Below are 20,994 nucleotides of genomic sequence, written 5' to 3' on the forward strand. Positions count from 1 at the left end.
CGACCGTTAAACCTGGGTGAGTGGGTCCAGGTGAGACCTCCGTAGGAGAGTGCAGCAGGGGAGGTAGAGTCAGTGGCCTGGATCCAGGTTTCTGTAATCGCCAAGAGGTTAAGGGAGCGGGAAGCAAAGAGGTCATGGATGGCGGTAAGCTTGTTGCACACCGATCGGGTGTTCAAGAGTGCACATGAAAATGGGGGGGAGATTTTAGGGAGCAGGGGGACAGATACTAAGTTGCGGGAGTTGCGGCGGGTGGATGTTGCGCAGGTGAGGGAGGTGGTGGAGGGCCAGGATTCGGGGAGATGTCCCCCGCGGTTAGGAGGAGGAGAAGGGTGAGAAAGGTGGCATGGGAGCGGGATGTGCAGGAGCGTGTGAAACTACTAGTGGAGGTGTTCGGGTCAGTGGGAGAGTGGAGTAATAGGAGGAGGTGGTGGGTGCCGTAGAGGGGCGAAGGAAGCAGTGAGGACACAATATACAATTGTTTGGGAGGGGCAGAGGGATATAGTGAATGGATTTTGGGAACGGAGGAGAGGAAAATGAGAAGGAGGAGTGGAAGAGGCATTTTGGGGAGGTGATGAGAGCAATAGTAGGGAGATGATAGCAATTAGGGGGAGATGTACAAGTTTTGGGGTGGAGCAGAGGGGTAAAGAAATGAGATTTGGGAACAGAGGATAGTAATATGATAAGGAGAAGGGGGGATGTATTATATAAAGGTACACGGAGTGGGACTCAGGCATGTAAGAGATGTTTCCCAGGGTGTATGCTTGCAGTCTGTCCAGCATGCAGTAGAGTTTCTTGCTGTTGTTGTGTCTTCCTGCTGCTGAAGTTCTCCTGCTTTAGTTCAACTGCTGTGCTTAACTGCTTCGCACTCCTTCAAGGCAGCACTCAATCAAAAGCAGCACCCCCATCAGAGACTGTGCCCCCCATCAGTGATCTCCCCCCATGAGCTGATCTAAATTTACAGGGAGATGCTCAAATGAGCATTCAACTCCACCCCAATTAGAAGCTGATAAGGATCACATGAATAGTGGGGGATGTTTCATTGGGAACAGGCTACAGTCGTAAACCTGAGTGCAGCTGGAGGTGAGGACTGGTCAACATATACACAAATATAAATACACCATTTGTTCTGAATTTAAACAGAGTCAATGCGTTTTCCTAGTTAAGAGCGGAGATAGGAGATAGATGCATTTACCCAGAGGAAAGCAGCAGGAGTCAATGCGTTTTTCTAGTTAAGAGCGAAGATAGGAGATAGATGCATTTACCTGTGAAAGTAGAGAAGGCATAATTAGACTGCTGTGTTTAACTGCTTCGCACTCCTTCAACGCAGCACTCAATCAAAAGCAGCACCCCCATTAGAGACTGTGAAGGTTTTTTAGGAATTAATGGGCCCAAAACAGTATCTTTTCTTATTATCGGCCAGTGTTTATAAAAGATAGATTCTATTTCTTTATATTGACTATTAAAACCTGAAATATAAATTTGAAATTAGACAAATTTGAGAGACGTTCTGGTTAAAAATATTATATCTCCCCCCAAAAAAAAAAAATGCATATGTTTGATTTATCCCTGTAGAAAATGTAGTATATGTACAGTTACTAATACTAAGATGAGAGTGATTTCAAGTTTTAGATCTTGTAATACTGGTAAGGTGTTCAAAATCAAGAATTTTATAACTTGCTCTACCACCTATGTTACGTACTTACTGGAATGTCCGTGTGGACTCCAGTATGTGGGCAGGACCTCTAGGCCTTTGCAAAAAAGATTAAGCGAGCATGTCACAAATATTAAAAAAGGTAAAAAAGACCACTGTCTATCTAGACATTTCAGGGATTGCCACAATTGTGACAATAGTATCAGTGGAATTGATAGGACAGATACACACTGGGTGGTGGTGATAAAATTAAGGCTCTATCCAAGAACGAAACCTATTGGATATATGAGCTTAAAACCTGAGACCTGGGGGTCTCAATGTAGACCTAGATCTGAATTGTTTTATCTCCAATTTTTGATTTTAGGGTGTATCTGTCTTATTTTATTTGGTTGATTCATTAGCTACTTGTAGTTTTTCTAGTTTTTGGAGTTTACAGGGAATATATTATTATGAATCTTTTTTATTAAATAATAACAATTTATTAATTTAGATCTAGGATTATTGATATATACTTATGGCATACTGTAAACAAATAATTTTTAATAAGTTATAATAATTTTGTAGAGAAATTTAAAATATTTAATATTTTATTATTTATTCATATTTATTTAAAAGTGAATTAGTTTTAATATTAAAGACCATAACTGATTTTAGAGAGACTTCAATTATCATGTAGACCTTCCTTGGATTAAGCTAAATATGAATAAGTGTATGTAGTATTGTCCCTTCTTCTTCTTTTTTTTTTTTTACAAATCAGGTTCCATTGTTTTAGATTATGTACTGGTTTTACAACTCACTATGTAATTGCAGTTTATAGTGGTTTTATTTTATTCTTAATTTTATATTGGCCGATTTAATGTGAGAGTATATATTAGCGGATGTTGTTTAGTCCTTGTATGTGGAATATCAGGGAATAGGGTTCCCTATTATGGTGCTGATGATTTATATTGGAGTCGAGGGTGGTATGTTTTTTTTTTATATATTTACATGGAATTATGCCGTTGCTAAGATCCCTGCGATGGAGCTCCGGACAGTATGGGCATTGCTCCCCTCTCAAACATGGCGGCACGTATTTCAGCGCCATGTGGAGGAGGAGTATAAATAGGACTTCCTTGTCTGATGGCTGTACCCTTTATGATTACGTCCAATGACGAAACGCGTCAAAGGGAAGTGACCTCAGACACACACGAGGAACCGGAAGCGGCCGTTATGAAGAGTGGAAGAGAGCAGTTGCTAGGAGCTGGGACTTCCCTGGATGGCTTAAAGGTTCCCTTTATTATGCATAATGCGTTTTTAAAGATATTCTTAATGTGAGCATTATTATTAAAGCTTTGAAAGTCTTAGTGTGTGGCGGTATTACACTATTTGTGTTCCTTATATTTGGTTGGAGTACATTGTGGGAAGACATCTGAAGTACTAGCGTGGATGGACCTAGGTGGTGAGATGGAGTCATGGTAATCCTTGTGGATTTCTACACGAGGGCTTATTCCATTGTTTATTTCTTGGATATATATTAAGGCGAGATCTATTTTAGTTATTGGTAAGGGTATTCACTCCTTACTTTAATTAGAAGTGTACACTGTGTTGTGTGATTTTTTTTTTTTGGCACTGAAGAGTGATTCACATACACGTTTGCTTTTCACCATAATTATTATTTAATTTTATTTTTCAACTGCATGATTATCACTGGTGTGACTTCACATGTTGATAGTGGGATTTTTTTAAAGGATAATGCACTATGTATTGTTTCGGGGGTTTTTTTGAGGTAACACTGTTCATGCAAGCCGTTGGGAGGTTATATATTGTTGTGGACCTTTTGAATTATGTCTCAAAAACATGACTTTATCAAGACATAACATTATATGACAAGCAGATCAGTATAGCCGGATGCTAAGAGTTAATTTTGTCTTGGTTGAACCCTCGAAGGATCCTAGTTAAGAAATGGATAGAATGGGGGAAGTGAGACTTTTCCAAGACAATAAGACTGTTTGGACTGTCAACAAGTACTATTTGTATATTGAGGTTGAGAAGAATGCATACACAAAAAGTCAAACAGATAGCCAGATAGGACTTCGACTTTCAAACATTTTAACAATAATGAGACGGGAACTCAACTGGTTGGAAGTTTACCCAAACCTTGTAGAGTGTGATAAACCAACAGACCTCTGAAACTATCACAATATACTATTGTCCACCAAGGGTGAAAGCATTAACAGTTGTTTACCATGATTCCAATACAAGAGCCAGGCAAACAGAGAGTTTTTTCCTACACATAGAAAATGTTGGTTCTAAAACAAAGAAGTGAAATTCAGGACATTTAAGTCTAAAAATTGACTGTATATAATTACAAAGATATACTACAAAAACATATTATAAATAAGATGTTATAGATTTTACACACCACTAAATATTCAGCAATGGGAACTATATATCACTAACTTGAGTATTGAGATGATGGAAAGTAAGATGTATTATAAACTAGCATTAGTTACATGTCTTATCAGGAAACAAACAGGATGGTATTTCAAGAAGGGATAACTGAATATACACCTATATTCCATGGTCCCTATTTAGAATATTATAGGTATGATCACTTATATCTGGAAAAAGACGTATATTTGATCCCTGAAATTACCTTAAGATTCCACCCGAGGTATGAGTCATCTCAAATACTCAAATTGTTCTATGATACATGACCGCCACCTGGCGGGCAGGTGAGAAATAGCTTATGTACACACATTTCTCAACTAGCCAATCAGGAAGCCTGGTGGGAAGGTATCTTAGAACAATGAATTAGTTGGTATAAAAGCCCTTGTACCTCATCAAGAAAAAAGCTCATCAAGAAAAAACTCATCAGAAGAAAAGACCTCAGCAAAAGAAAACCGGACTGAAGAAAGACCTGATTCTGAATAACTACTCTTCAATACTTTCAAACTTCCTAAAACTTTACTAAATTTCTAAACCTCTATCCTTATAACTTCCTACATTCTCCCATACTAAATATCTATCACTTGCCCTATAATATCATTTCTAAAGGCGTTCCACTGCCAGCTAAATCCACGGGAGAGTTGCCTAGTCTGAATGCCGGGTGCGGTGAGATTGTTTATTTGATTTTGTATTACCTATTTTCTCTGTTGTGTGGAATCATAAAATTACCTTAGTGTATCACAACAATATTGGGTAGTTAGATATATGTAGAGAGATCCTGTTTTACTGTTAAAAATTGTTTGTTGCCATATTATAATTTTTTTTTCATATTTCATAATTTATTGAATATTAATAATCAGAGTATAAAATATCAAGGGCCAGCTTCTTGCAATCCTATGGCCACGGCTTGTGAGAATATAACCTTTGAGATACTCGAAATTATTAATAAATTTAATAAATAATCAGATCATTTAAAAATTGTGATATTGATGTAATTAGTTAGAAACCTTATTATTGTGTCTTACATTGGTAGGATATATTTTTGATTGTGTGTACCAATATTCATTTATCACCAGTCTTTTGCGTTTTGTGTTAATATATATATAATTTTTGTACATAAATAAATTTTTATATTTATCTATTATAAGGCAAATTTTGTGTGTATGGTACGAAATCATATTGGCTAAAAGAATTCAAGGTATAATAATAAGTGGTGATCAAAGTATCAAGGTGTCCAAATTATTGGTTTACTAAATATTTGCCGTATTTTAACGGCTGGAGGCACTGTAATATTTCATCTAAGGGAAAGGGACACGCCCTTTATAAATAAAATATATCCTTACATAAACCACCACAATATTCTTGGATTTTTCTATGCAGCAATCCACTACACAAGAGGGACAGTAGTTATATATTTCTGTGTGACACTTGGGTGCTTTTGGACTTTATTTGGACTTTATATGTTTGCGTTTTAGAAGAAGGGGTTATTATAGTATATTATTCACTTAGCATACTCACTATAAATATTGCGCCCATCATTACCTTATATGGCGGGCGGGAGGCGGTTAATAAAAGACCACATAGATGAGTTCTTGCTGGAAAAATATATTTTAAGCAACAGGCAGCATGCATTCATGAAAGACAGAAGTTGTCAAACAAATCTGATTTCTTTTTATGAGGGGGTGAGCAAAACCTTGGATAAAGGGGTGGCAGTGGATGTGGTATACTTGGATTTTGCAAAAGCATTTGACATAGTTCCCCGCACAGTTAATGTGTAAGGTAAAGTCTACGGGCTTAGAAAATCTGTATGTAAATGGATAGAAAGCTGGTTAAAAGATCGTATTCAAAGAGTAGTGGTTAATGATTCATACCCTAAATGGTCTAGGGTCATCAGTGGTGTACCCCAAGGTTCAGTGTTGGGACCCTTACTTTTTAATATATTTATAAATTATATAGGGTCTGGGATTAAAAATCCCATTTCAGTCTTTGCAGATGACACCAAGCTGTGCAGTGGAATAACGTCCTTACAGGATGTCTTCAATTTACAAGCTCAATGCACTGTTTAATTGGGCAACTATGTGGCAAATGAGGTTTAATGTTGATAAATGTAAGGTTATGCACTTGGGGGGCTAAGAATATGCATGCATCATACATACTAGGGGAAGTACAACTGACGGAATCAATGATGGAGAAGGATCTGGGAGTTCTGGTAGATCACAAGCTTAATAAATGCAATGCCAAGCTGCAGTTTCTAAAGTGAGCACAATCCTCTCTTGTATTAAAAGAGGTATAGATTCCAGAGAGAGAGAGATATCATACGACCCCTGTAAAAATCATTCGTAATACCTCATCTGGAATATGCAGTTCAGTTTTGGGCACCAATTCACAAAAAGAACATTGGGGAACTTGAGACAGTACAGAGAAAGTACAGAGAAGGGCAACCAAACTGATAAGAGGCATGGAGGAGTTCAGCTTTGAGGAAAGACTAGAGGAACTGAATTTATTCTCTCTTGAGAAGAGGAGATTAAGGGGGGATATGATCAACATGTATAAATCAGTGGTTCATATAATGAACTCAGTGTAGAGCTATTCACCCTGAGGTCATCACAGAAGACAAGGGGGCACTCTTTACGTCTGGAGGAAAAGAAATGTAATCTCCAAACACGGAAAAGTTTCTTCACAGTGCGAGCTGTGAAAATGTGGAATAGACTCCCTCAAGTGTTGGTTCTGGCCAGCTCAGTGGATTGCTTCAAAAAAGGCCTGGATTGTTTCTTAGAATATATCTGGATACTAACATTTTATAGGCAAAGTTGATCCAGGGAATATCCGATTGCCTCTCGAGGGATCAGGAAGGAATTTTTTTCCCAGTGGGAGCAAATTGGATCATGCTTTGCTGGGGTTTTATTGCCTTCCTCTGGATCAACTATGGGTATAGGATTATAACCTTCTTTTTTTTTTTTTTGAACTGGATGGACTTTTGTCTTTGTTCAGCCAGACTAACTATGTAACTATGTAACCTGAACGGACCTTTGGATCCACTTTTGGATTCCTCGACTGGGACCTCTGGCGTCCCTTATAAAGCTCTCAAACAAATCAAACTTCAATTGACTTCTCTCTCTTTACACGATTCCTGGCGGTCGCATAACCCCTCTAGTAAGAACTACACATACTACTCCCCATATCCATACAAAATATTCCTGTATTGATTATCTCTTTTTATCTCAAGCAGATCTATCTTATTTGTCTAACAGTACTATTGAGCCACTTTATGTCTCTGATCACCATCCGATCACCATGACTCTCCAGTTTCTGGAGAGGGAGTGGAGAACCAAATTCTGGAGATTAAATCTTTCTTTTCTGGGTGACCCATCCCACTTAGCCCAGCTTAAGGAAAATTTAAGAGAATTTTTCACTCTCAATGACACCCCTGACACTTCTCCAATGATACAATGGCTAGCGCATAAGTGTGTCATTACCCTTTCCATCAAAATGAAGAAGGCTAGGCAAGCTTTGTTGGATAGGCGTATTACTCGTATTCGAACATTTGAGTCAAATCATAAACATTCACAGGCAGTGCAGGTTTCTGAGGTGCTGACCCAATCCCGGCAAGCTATTTTGGTGAAATTGGGGGGTCAGGTGCACAAAAATTTCACTCTCCACTCAGAAACAATTGAGTACTTTTTTTTTTGCACTAACATACAATTTTGAGGACAAGCTTTCGGGGTATGTCCCCTTCTTCAAAGTCCAAACAGTCCTATTACAAATAACAAAGTTTAAGCAGAATGTTAGAAGGGATTGAAAAAAAAAAAGGCTACAGATAAGATACATCAAAAGCGAGGGAGGGGGGGATACTACACTCACACAGAGGGGGTCAAGCTTCAGCTAATAGTCATAAAACTGTTGGATAATGAGTGAGGAATCCCATGTCCAAGTTAAGGCCATTATCTTTTGTGTCAAATAGAATTATCATTCTTAGTTCAAATGTTTTTCTTTCCTGGATGGATTTGAATTTTCCTTTCAGAACTAAACCATTGAGGTCTTCCATTGTGTGGCCTGGTTGTGTGAAATGGTGTCCTACAGGTGTGCAGAGGTCATCTTCTTTATGTTCCTTGTTGGTATGTCTGTGCAAATTCATCCTTGTTTGCAACTTCTCTCCTGTTTCGCCAACATAAGATCCTTTGCTGCATTTTCTGCACTGGATAAGGTACACAACATTACTGGAGGTGCAGTTGTATGATCCAGAAATATTGAAGATCCCTTTTGAGTGTCTGACACTTATTGATGGATTGATTTGGTTGCACAGCTTGCAGCGTTTCTTATTGCAGGGTGTGCTTCCAGTATTTGTGACATCATAATCAGAAGGAAGTTTCCTACTCTCCACTCACAATTCTTTTATGAACATGCAAGAGCACTTCTGAAAACCAAACAGGATATGACTGTTCATTCCATTAGAGATCAGTCGGGTAGTTCAAACTCTTCGACGAAAGCTATTGTGTCTCAATATTGTGAAAAATGATATAATCTGTCGACATCAGGAGACCATCCGGGAAATGCCCTTGACTGTGTGACTGAGATCCAAGCGTTCCTTGGTCAGTATGATGTTCCTCCTTTATCCCCTGATGCAGCGGAATCCCTGGATAAATTGATCTCGGTTGAGGGAGGTTTGGAGGCTCTTAAGAGCATGAAACCAGGGAAAAGTCCAGGTCTGGATGGACTGCCCACTCTATATTACAAAACGTTTCAGGCGTTGCTTCTCCCCAATTTTGTTTGAGCATTTAATTCATTGGAAGAGAACTTGCCACTCCCAACCCAACTTTTAGAGGCTCATGTGACCGTTATTCCAAAACCTGGTAAAGATTTAACACGGATCCAAAATTATTGTCTAATTTATTGCTCAACTGGTCCAATCTTGTGCCTTCCCACCAGCATCCTTTTTAAGAAAATTTTAGTGTGATAGGTGATATAATCAAAAGACAACTGCAGAAGTTTGTCTCCCACAATTTTTGACTCAAATTAGTTTTGCTCAAAATACATCACCATTGTATAAATAAAGAGTTTAAGCCAGTCATCTCTGATACCAATGGGTACCAATCCTACTGACATCACCACCACTGACTGCTGTACTATTTATTGCAACCTTTTCCATATTCCACAAGTCCGAAGCATCTGGCAGATTGTTATATATTCTAATTATTTATAAATGTCAGTATAACAGTTGTCTAGAAAAAAATTTAATTGGCCACGGTTATAATAAGGTTGGTTAGCAAAACACAGTTATTTTCTCTTCAGTTATAACATATGATTTTGTAATCATAATTCTGGCACAGATTATTGTGGAGATGCTAGATAGAATCAAGTAATCAAAGGATGCATCAAAACAATACTCCCCCACCCACACAGACACTTTTTACTCTGTAAGTTTAATTTTATTTGGATTTGGAAAGGTTTTCTTATAAATTGTGAAAAGGCATAGTCGTGTTGGGTATTCTACTTAAAGGTCATGTTAGAAAAAAAAAGTGTAGTTTCCACACCTCTCCCCTATCAATTAAATCTCCACACAGACCTCTGAAGTTAATGGCTGTGCCAGACAGTGTTACATTTTATATTCCCTGAATGTCTGTGCTGCAGTGGGCAATCATGACTACAAGTGCTATAGAAATTAAATGAAGAATCAAGATCGCAATACACTGTCATGTGTTTGGATTTTTTTTCCTGTTTACTTATGGCTGAATTATGCTAAAAAATATGATCATGTTTTTGTGCCATTTTTAGATTCCTCATGTAAACGCCCACCAACAATTCATAATGCAGTAATCAAAGAAGCACAAAGGAAACACACATACTTGCCAGGTGAAAGAGTAACTTATGAGTGTGCTGATGGCTATACGATGGGACAAAATGCAAACTATATCACCTGCGAGGACTCAAATTGGACAAAAGGACCAGAATGCAAACGTAGGTGCTTTTTTATTCCAGTTTATATAACTGTATGACCTTATAATATTTTACTTTTGCCTTAGACAACATAAAACATTTCAAACATACTTGTACTTTTGTATGGTGTCACATTATTATTACTTCATTATTATTTATGGGAAATATTTTAGGACCTTTTTGGTCACACGGATAGTAGTATTGCACGTTGATTTGTGCATTTAGGTATTATGGTCACTTATGTTGATGCCATCTTTTGGGCATCTGGGAGTTCACTTTTATCACTTTTAGCCTTCCGCATTCGGGACGGCTTGTAACCATTCACTATCTATTGTGTTTCCATCACTGACCTTTTCCCTTGGTCAGCACTCTTCCCGATTTGGTTCTCACTATCAATTTGCATTAATATTTATAAGGCATTATTGGATGTCACTTTCAGACATCTGGGAGCACATTTACACCTTATGATATTAAGGGAGGTTTTTATTCACATTTCCATTGTACACTATATCACACTGACCATTGTTCCAGGTCAGTCCTTGGCTTTTTTTTTTTTTTGTTTCTTTTTGTTTCTTCAGTTCTGTGGTACTACATATTTGTGGTTCAATGTTTTCACTTGTTTTAACCATTACTGGGTTACACTGTTTTATTCATATAAGTGGATGAAGTCATAGAATTCTTTGGGATTCCATTTTGTTTTGAATATACATATTTTACATATTACATATTATACATATCTTGGCATATAGTCAGGTAATAGCAGCTCTCCCTTTTTTTATTGCACAGGCAGGTAGTGCAGGAGGTTCATTCTATATATTTATTTGTGGCATTAACTTCCACCTCTTCATTTAAACCCCCAGGTGACAGTGTTCCTAAGATCCAATATGTCTCCTGGTCAGTGGTGTATCAGCTGTTGGTGTAATTTGTGTAGTGCACACAAACTCCAAGGAGAAAGGGGGCCCACTGTGCCCTCACACATAGCATTACATGGGAAAACACCATTCCATTCTTTCTTAAGGGAAATTTGCTGCAGCTGCGAGTGACAATTGCAGCTGCAGCGAAGATCCCCCACTCCCTTGTGTTGGCAAGGTGATTGGGTGCCAGTCAAATGTTGGGGGGTAGGTCCTTGTTTACATGGAAAGGTGGACTGGTATTGGCCACTGCTGAGGCCATTTACACTCCTGCTAGCCCCACCTACTGGACCTGGGGAAAAGAGGAAGAGAGCTTACGCTGAGGTCAACAGAAAGTATCAAGTCCAAGGATGGTGATAAACTGTGCAGGGGAATGCTGTTTCGCTGCACTGTGAGATAGACTATCATTTACTCCTAACCTCTAAACTCTGCACCACTTACCCCTAATCTCTGGACTCTACATCCCCTTGTTCCTGACCTGTGGACCCTTACTACTGACCCTGAACTCTGCGCCACTAACTCCTGAACTCTGGCCTCTGCATCAAATAATGTGTATAATATACAAAACTAAACAACATGCAATACATACAGTATACCATCAAATAATAAATGATATACAGCAGGGCTTGAAAAAGCCGCTTGGCCGTTCGCCAAATGCAAGGAGAAATTCTTGTGTGGCGAGCGGTGACCAAAGATGATGGAGCGGCTGCACCTTGCTCTCCAAGCCTCATTGTGAAGCCGAGGTCCGGTTTCCAACTTCCAGTTTCCGGCTTCTTCGGCACTCCATTACACTGGCAGTGCTGCTGAGGGGACAGGTGCAGGAGAGGTCCGCTCTCCTCCGCTGATAGGAGACACCCTCTCCCCCGCCGCGGGGGACTCGAGGAGAGGTCCGCTCTCCCCCGCCGCAGGGGACACGAGGAGAGGCCTGCTCTCCACTGCCTTGGGGGACACGAGGCCTACTCTCCACCACCTTGGGGGTGCCACACTTCTCTAAGGTCTCTGCTGGAGATAAAAAATACGTTACAGTAACTATTATTCCATGTTTTTTGGTATCAAAATAAGCACTTTGTCTTATGCTATACTTCTGTAAACTAAACTTACATCTTTTAAAAGAGACTTTAGTTACTAAAGTCTCTTTTTAAAGATGCAGGAGATAAAAAAAAAAAATACAAAATTTTCACTACAGGTTTAAAGCTGTAAAACTTGATATTTTGATTGCACCCTATTGCTATTAAGCTATTGCTGTTATGTTTAAATTGGCATAATAAAGCTATGTTATAATTGCAGTTTTTTATATTTTGGACTCGTTATTCTAAAGAAAAATGTAATTTCATAAGCTTTAAGGGGGTGTGGTTGGGGGCGGGGTTGGGGGAATGGGCCGGGGGTGGGGTTGGAGGCGGACCAGGGCAAGGTTGGGTGGGGCAACTGGTGGAGAGTAAGGTTTGTGCCTGGCTAGTAGGTCTAGACTCCAAATTTTAAGCCCTGATATACAGTACAATGCAGTGCAAAATAAACACATATACATGTAAGTCCCTAATCAAATGTGAAGAAAAAAGTGCTCCGTGCTTAACCACTTGCCTACTGGACACTTCCTGCCCAGGTCAATTTTCAGCTTTCAGCACTGTCGCACTTTGAATGACAATTGTGCCGTCATGCAACACTGTATGAAATATATATGAAATTTCACCATATGAAATTTTTATCATTTTTTTCACACAAATAGAGCTTTCTTTTGTTGGTAATTAATCGCCAATGGGTGTTTTTATTTTTTGTGCTATAAACAACAAAATGTTTTCTTTGTTTCTATTATAAAATTTTGCAATTGTGTGCGTTGATGAGGCTGCACTGATAGGCAGCACTGATGAGCAGCATTGATGGGCACTGATAGGCAGCACTGATGAGGTGGCATGGATAGGCAGCACTGATGGGCACTGATAGGAGGCACTGAGAGGCGACATTGATAGGTGGCACTGATGAGCTGGCACTGATGATACTGCACTGATGGGCAGGACTGATGGGTGGCACTGCAGGGCACAGGTGGGTGGCACTGCAGGGCACAGGTGGGTGGCACTGCAGGGCACAGGTGGGTGGCACTGATGGGTAAAGGCGGGTGGCACTGATGGGTACAGGTGGGCAGCACTGATGGGTAAAAGTGGTCAGCACTGCTGGGCACAGGTGGGATGATCAGTGCCGATCCCTTCGCTGACATTTGCCGGTTCTCGGCAGTACTTTCCTCATGCTGTGGCTGCGTGAGGAAAGTGCAGCCTATAATCGGCAACTGCATTTAGCAGTGATCTGCTGTGTCATTGGACACAGCTGATCATGTGTTAAAAGGCCGCAGTGATTGGCCGTTTACCATATGCCGTAATCAGCTGTGTCCGTAGGACACAGCGATCACCGGTGGCGCTGGGGGCACAGAGGGCGTGTTCTGGAATAGATGTCGTCGCAGGACCAGACAACCACGCTGTAGCCATCCTTCGGCTATAGTGTGGTTGGGAACTGGTTAATAATCCTCAAAGTGCTGCTGTGCTCAAAGGTGCTTCTCAGAAAAAAACAGGCAAGCCTTTTACTGAACCAAACTGATCTCAAGCTATAGAGCTCAAATGGGAAGATAGTGTCCAAACTCCACCTTGACACTCTCACTGACAAATCTAGGGAGGATGGATGGGTGACTGCGTGTTCACACCAGGAACTGGCTTAACCACTTCATACTGCTCTCCGCAGTAATATATGGAAGGGTTTAGACAAGAAAAACTTCATAGTACAACCCCATTAAAAACAAATGTTTGTTATAGCTAAAGTATTGTACTTACATTCAGTTGAGTGAAAGAGAGCAGTGGAAAAACAAATCAGCCGTGGTGTCAGTTCGTCGGCTGGTATGTGGTGGCATCAGACTCCACCCTACGTGTTTCCCCAAAAACAGCGTCCTCTGAGATTGATGGAGAGTAATATATGGAAGGGTTGGACAAGAAAAACTTCATAGTGAATCCCCATTAAAAACAAATTTTTATTATAGCTAAAGTATTGCACTTGCATTCAGATCTCCAATCTCAGAGGACACTGTTTTTGGGGAAACACGTAGGGCAGAGTCTTTCTGTGACGTCGCCACGTACCAGCCGACGGACTGACACCACAGCGGATTTGTTTTTCCTTCTTTAACCACTTGCCAACTGCAATCTAGCCAAATGGCCACTACAGAGAGGTCAGCTAGATCTGGGAGGGAGTCCTAATCTTATTAACAAATTCCATACAAATTAGCACCAAAAAATGATACTTGGCTCCGTATTCTCTAAAAGGAGTGGTACTGGGAGGTGGGTAGGGGGGTGGAACCAAGGGACGATGCTTGGAGGTGGGTGGGGGGGGGCGGAGACAAGAAGTGACTCAGAAGGGGGAAGTTCCTGCACCTATTCTCTGAGAAAAAAAGGCTGGCTGCATATATCTTGCTTCATTGCTTTCTCAGCATGGGGAACATGTTATACATCTCCAGTATATTCCACTCCTTTCTCTCTCCTTTTGATCCTCTGACAGACTAGGTAAAAAAGATGGGACTTCAAATAGAAATACAGCCAATAATTTAATAGATGATTAAAATTTTACTTCCAAACATCTATCAATGCAAGCGTGCAGTAAAAACGCCACTGGTGCCAGCTCCAGACAGGTGTGGGTGACATCAGCACAAATCTCTGCCTGTCCTTGACGTCGTTTATTCACAGATACAGTACTTATATATGGAGTTATGGTTTTTACTTGTTCCATTATTTTTTTTTATTTGACATAATAGTGCAACAATATTTAGATAAACGAACACTTTGTAAAACAGCTCATTCAGTTTAAAATAGCCGGGTGGAGTGTCAGGACAAGTCTGATCATTGGAGGAGAGTACACATAGTTTGAAAACTGAGGACAGTTTGCTCTCTTTCTTAGTGTGGTCAGCTTTTAATAGAAAAATGGAGGGAGTGTCAGGAACACCAGGGATTTCACACAAAGGAAGCAATGCAAAGAGAACAGGATACTTTTTCATACATGTACATGGTACAGCTGGAACATTTCAGAAATATGAAATGTTGGATTTACAACCACTTTAGGGAAATTCCAAAATGTTGTAGTTGTCCCTAGAATAGGAGATGAGGGGCAATCTTCCAATGTGCACATCTGTTTCTGTGGTAACTAAAGGGATGTTCCCCTGACTTTACAGTGATTTTTTTTAACTTTTTGTTGTGTCTCTGAGATAGCAAATGAAGGGAAATCTCCCCAGTGAAATAAAGCAAAGAATAAAAATACATAGTATCCCCAAAAACAAAATAAAAGTCAAAAAATGAAATTTCCTTTCATTAGCAAACCAAAACAATTTTTGACTTTGGCTATATTTTAAAATAGAAAATAATAGAAATAATAGTAAATGGTTAAAAAAAGTGTGCAAATATGTAGTTGCGTGAGTTGAGTTGTACTTTTTTTGTTTTAGGAATTGGACAGACCTGCGGTGCACCACCAGTAGTACAATCTGGAGACATCACAGAAATAAAAGAAAAGACCTATCAATCAGGCTCTTCTGTAACATATAAGTGTGCAAATCATTATAAACTTGAAGGAAATCAAGTAATTACATGTAAAGATGGAGAATGGGACAAGGAGCCAGTCTGTCGAGGTATGGTGATTTTTAGTATTTATGGAGAGTTTTTCACACTTTGGCCTTCTGAGATAGGTGCACGTACTGTTTTTATATTATTTTCCCAACAATTTAAGTCTGGAGTCACTCAGTATCCGATAACATATACACACCAAATATGTACTCCTAGATGCAACGTACCTTTGTAAATTTTGTATGTGAATGTTGAAGCTTGGCATGCACTAGTTTACAGAACAATGCATTTTCAAAAAACTTTAAATCTTTATTAAGATTTCAAAAAGAAAGGAATACAAAAACAAAATCACATCAGAAATTGCAGTATGCTGCTAGAGTTAAAACAACCCAAGTATTATAACAAAAATCTAGTGGAAGCGATGGTAGAAACAGATAATAAATGTTACCAATAGTGCAATTAAACATAGGAAGGAGGTTCCTATTGGATTTGTACTGGCAGTGGCTAATGATGAGAGTTTAAGGGTGTGGATTAGGCTTATATTTTGCCTTTAAGGTTGGGATCAGTTTTTAACATGAGAGTAATACATCTACAGTCTACGTATGATCCGGGGATCCCAGTTTGAATAAAACTTGGGTAATGTGAAATGAACCTTAGTAAACATACTGTGTATTCAGTAGGGAAATGGTCATTAAGAATGGAAACAGTCTCAGAAAGAGTTGGAGGCTAAGGGCATTTCCAGTTCCTGGCAAGTGCTAAGTGAGCTGCTGTAAGGGTGTGTGCTATAAAGGTGTTAAATTTAGAAGACCACAAAGTCATTTACAGGCCCAATAGGATTCGAGATTCAGGGGGGAAAGGAACCTGAATTACAGAAGTTATAAATGTAGTGATATCTGACCAATAGAGAGTAAAATTTGGGCATCTTCCTGTACAATGGCAGGAATTCATTGACCGGCTCAAGGTGAGCGCAGGAGGGCCATTGCAAATGCACAGGAGGGCACATTGTATAAGAGGGCCGTTGCACATGGGCCAAATAAAAACGATCAGGACTGTGTCCATTTAATAAAAAAACATTTCTAGGCTAAAAAGTGTGTGTATTTGCAAATTGGTGAAAAATTAAGATACTGTACACATAACTGGTAACAGTCATTAGCAACCATTATAGCCCATCAATTCAGTGTTAAAATAAAACTACAGTCCTAAAATTATTTTATACCTCTGGCATGAGCAGCAATGTCTAATATGTACAGTATATGTGACAATTAAATGGGCTTTCATTTTGGCCCTCTTTTTGAGAATCATAGGTATGCTGTTATGATGATTTTTTTAATTCAACACATTTTGAATTACAGACCTGGAAAAGCATAAATATTGGATATTTGGAAACTCCAAGCCATTGACTCAAAATTATTAAAGCCAGACAGAGCTTGGCAACTTGTCTTTTCAGGAGGCATTTAAAGGCAACTCCCATACTTCTGGATTCATAGGTGTACTTCAAGGGCAAGTGTAGTATGTTGTCTGAACAATGCCTGCATTGGGCTGCACTTGTCAGTTTTAAAGAGTACTGCTGCAACTACATTTAGTGCAGCCAGATGGCAAGTCTTTCTTAAAAGTCTGACTTGTAGCCAGTTTTATTTAAAAGGTTGCATGGAAAATAAATGCTTGCCATCCAGGCATTAACTAAACAGAAGAGATTCCTATCTCACAGGTGAAGGGCTTGTCCCAGTCGCCAACAAAACAAAACATTGTGCAAACCTTTTTCTTTCTCGTACAAAGCAAACATTCACATACACAGCCCTCTCAGGTATGGCTTCCTGAGTCCCAGGCCAAGAGCAACCTCTTGCTCCAGTCCTGCTTTATTTATACCACCTGCTGGTGGTCACAGGTGGAAGGAAACTTTGGTTCAGAACCAACACTGCCAAGGTGGTCCAGAAAACCTGGACTGAATTCCACCTTAGTGCTCTACATATGAAAGCATGTGATGAGGTGATACATAGCATCCCTCAATCACCTCGCCTTTCATAATGTTACACTGTGTATACCTGCATGGCCACTTATAGCTGTTGATTTCTATGGATGGCTCCCTGGCAGGGAAATACACCTGAAGGTTACATTGTATGGACCCAGCTACCTATGTACATGAGGCCTAAGGCTGATTTACTAAAGTACTTCAGAACATTTCCACAATTAAAGGTTTGAGGATTCACTTCAATTATTCAGTCATGTGAAAAGCAAATCCCTGTTTACTTAAAGCGGAACTTCACTCTCTCAATTAACACTAACTATTTTTAATCCTTATGCTGCTAACATTAGTAAATAGATATGAAAGTACAGTGGGGATCGAAAGTTTGGGCACCCCAGCTAAAAATTTGTATTAATGTGCATAAAGAAGCCAAGGAAAGATGGAAAAATCTCCAAAAGGCATCAAATTACAGATAAGACATTCTTATAATATGTCAACAAAAGTTAGATTTTATTTCCATCATTTACACTTTCAAAATAACAGAAAACAAAAAAATGGCGTCTGCAAAAGTTTGGGCACCCTGCAGAATTTATAGCATGCACTGCCCCCTTTGCCAAGCTGAGACCTGCCAGTGTCATGGATTGTTCTCAATCATCGTCTGGGAAGACCAGGTGATGTCAATCTCAAAGGTTTTAAATGCCCAGACTCATCAGACCTTGCCCCAACAATCAGCACCATGGGTTCTTCTAAGCAGTTGTCTAGAAAACTGAAACTGAAAATAGTTGACGCTCACAAAGCTGGAGAAGGCTATAAGAAGATAGCAAAGCGTTTTCAGATGTCAATATCCTCTGTTTGGAATGTAATTAAGAAATGGCAGTCATCAGGAACAGTGGAAGTTAAAGCAAGATCTGGAAGACCAAAAAAAATATCAGACAGAACAGCTTGCAGGATTGTGAGCAAAACAATTCAAAACCCACGTTTGACTGCACGATCCCTCCAGAAAGATCTGGCAGACACTGGAGTTGTGGTACACTATTCCACTATAAACAGATACTTGTACAAATATGGTCTTCATGGAATAGTCATCAGAAGAAAACCTCTTCTACGTCCTCACCACAAAAATCATCGTTTGAACTTTGCAAATGAACATATAGACAAGCCTGATGCATTTTGGAAACAAGTTCTGTGGACCGATGAGGTTAAAATTGAACTTTTTGGCTGGAATGAGCGAAGGTACGTTTGGAGAAGAAGGGGCACAGAAATGAATGAAACGAACCTCTGTCCAACTGTTAAGCATGGGGTTGGATCAATCATGCTTTGGGGTTGTGTTGCAGCCAGTGGCACAGGGAACATCTCACGAGTAGAAGGAAAAATGGATTCAATAAAATTTCAGCAAATTTTGGATGGTAACTTGATGCCATCTGTGAAAAATCTGAAGTTAAAGAGAGGATGGCTTCTACAAATGGATAATGATCCTAAACACACCTCGAAATCCACAGGGGATTATATCAAGAGGCGTAAACTGAAGGTTTTGCCATGGCCTTCACAATCTCCTGACCTCAACATAATTGAAAATCTATGGATAGACCTTAAAAGAGCAGTGCGTGACAGACAGCCCAGAAATCTCAAAGAACTGGAAGACTTTTGTGAGGAAGAATGGGCAAAGATACCTCAAACAAGAATTGAAAGACTCTTGGCTGGCTACAGCTTCAGTTACTTCCTGGTTTCCATGCCTTGGCAAATTATGTTATAAATCCCAGGAGTCTTCAGGAGGGAAGGGAGGGTTCTCAGCTCAGCCGATGCCTGAGCTAAGGGCAGATGGATTCCAGGAAGTAAAACATGAATCATCTGCCCTTACTCAAGATGGCCACTTGAAATGCAAAGGGTTTTTTTTCTAGATGATTTCTCAGCAAAATAAAGCATGTAGACATGGATAGGTGTAGAAGTTTGCTTTGAATATTAAAAAATAATTATAGCATTTTTGGTTTTTGGTGCTCAGATACAGTGCAGTTCCACTTTAAGCTGACTGATCAAAGAAAAAAAAAAAGATCCATATATGGCCACCCTTATTTATTGTGTACACGATTGGATAATTGGAATAAATCTTCACATGGTTTATTATGTGAATATTCCCAAATACAAGTCTTACTGAGTCAGAGGCCTGTCATCTGTGTCTGTGTTTGGGCTTGGAATCACACCAAGATTATGTCATATTTTTTTTTCTCAAAATGTTTGTGTTTGAAAAGTAATTTTTTCAAAGCCAATAGCTTGGACATATCTGTTTTGTATAGTAGCCTTATTTAGAGTGTTAAAATTCACAGTACACATTCATCATGTATTGGGATTCAAATGTAGGTTCATTTTTGTTCTTTTATTTTTTAATAGAAGAATCTGCTGTGTGAAGATGATATAATGTCACTTACATACATTTAGAAGATGTTTCCATTTGAATATTAAAAATATTGGAGTTTTTCAACTGAAGGAAGGACTTTCACTTGATATGAACAATGATGGATGAAGAAATTACTACACAAATTTGCTATGACATTAAACAGATCTGTTATGTGTTTTGGCTTCAATGTGTGGACTACGTTTAAGTGAAAAACAAATGAATAAAGCATTGTGTGGTGAACTATATTTACAGTCATGCAAAAATTGTGTAACCAATGAAAATTCCACTCCTTAAAGCTATTCCTTACTATTCATTTGTGTTGGGCTAGTCCGTTTTACTGATAAGGCTACACTTCAGGCTGCTAAAGCAAAGGTCTACAGAAATGATATCTATATTACAAGACAGTCAAACTTACTATACATGGCCTTTGGTATTGGGAAGTTTTGGTGCTCCAACACATAAACATTTATTTCTGTATAAGGATTCTAGCTTGATTTTTTTAAGATTTCTTTATATACATTTTCAAACACCTCATTTTGATTTAAATAATGTTTTTCTAAGCTGTTTGCACCAGATCCCTATAAATGCAGTGTTAGTCACTTCATCTCTCACACTTGTATACCCTCTATTGATCAGAACAATTACATTTTCTGCTATGGGTGTGTTTATTTTGCAATAACTTTGTCATTGCTTAAAAAAATAAAAGTAATACATATATAAATTTAAAGGGCAAGCAAAATTTTATTTTGGTGATATTGTCCTGCAATCCATAAATAAAAAAATAACAACACTCAAAATGCCCTTTTTCTACTTTGATCCATGTAAATTAAAAACAAAATGTTGATGTAGATAAAAAGTATACTTTTTTTTGTATACAACACAAAAAAAAAATTAACAAAGCAAATATACAATTAGGACTGATTGGAGTGAACTAAATGCTAATCAGGGGTTAAAGGATCGGCTTAAAAAGAATAAAAATAAATAAATGCACGTGTTTGGAGGTATTTTTGTTATTTTTCTCAAAAGCCTGCAGAACATTGCACCTGTGATCAGTGGATCATGAATGCAATGTCAGGCTCCTGCAGACTCTTCCTATCATTCTGTGTCTGTACTTCTGTACAGTCTGTCTGTTTGTT

General features: G+C 39.0%; 1 protein-coding gene across 3 annotated transcripts in view; it reads left to right on the plus strand.

Annotated features, from left to right (window-relative positions):
* The window catches only part of LOC149455902 (coagulation factor XIII B chain-like), a 194,163-nt gene extending 173,992 nt beyond the window's left edge, over positions 1-20,171 (plus strand). For all 3 annotated transcript variants that reach the window (XM_089685746.1, XM_089685747.1, XM_089685748.1), the window contains 3 exons: positions 9,851-10,033; positions 15,386-15,568; positions 19,852-20,171. In XM_089685746.1, the coding sequence (XP_089541872.1) occupies positions 9,851-10,033; positions 15,386-15,568; positions 19,852-19,868 (383 nt within the window). In that variant the 3' untranslated portion in view covers positions 19,869-20,171. The remainder of the gene's footprint in view (positions 1-9,850; positions 10,034-15,385; positions 15,569-19,851) is intronic.
* Positions 20,172-20,994: the final 823 nt, after the last annotated feature.

This window comes from Staurois parvus, unplaced genomic scaffold (genome assembly GCF_062004578.1).
Source record: "Staurois parvus isolate SC_StPar_1 unplaced genomic scaffold, SC_StPar_1.0 ptg000384l, whole genome shotgun sequence".
NCBI lineage: Eukaryota > Metazoa > Chordata > Amphibia > Anura > Ranidae > Staurois > Staurois parvus.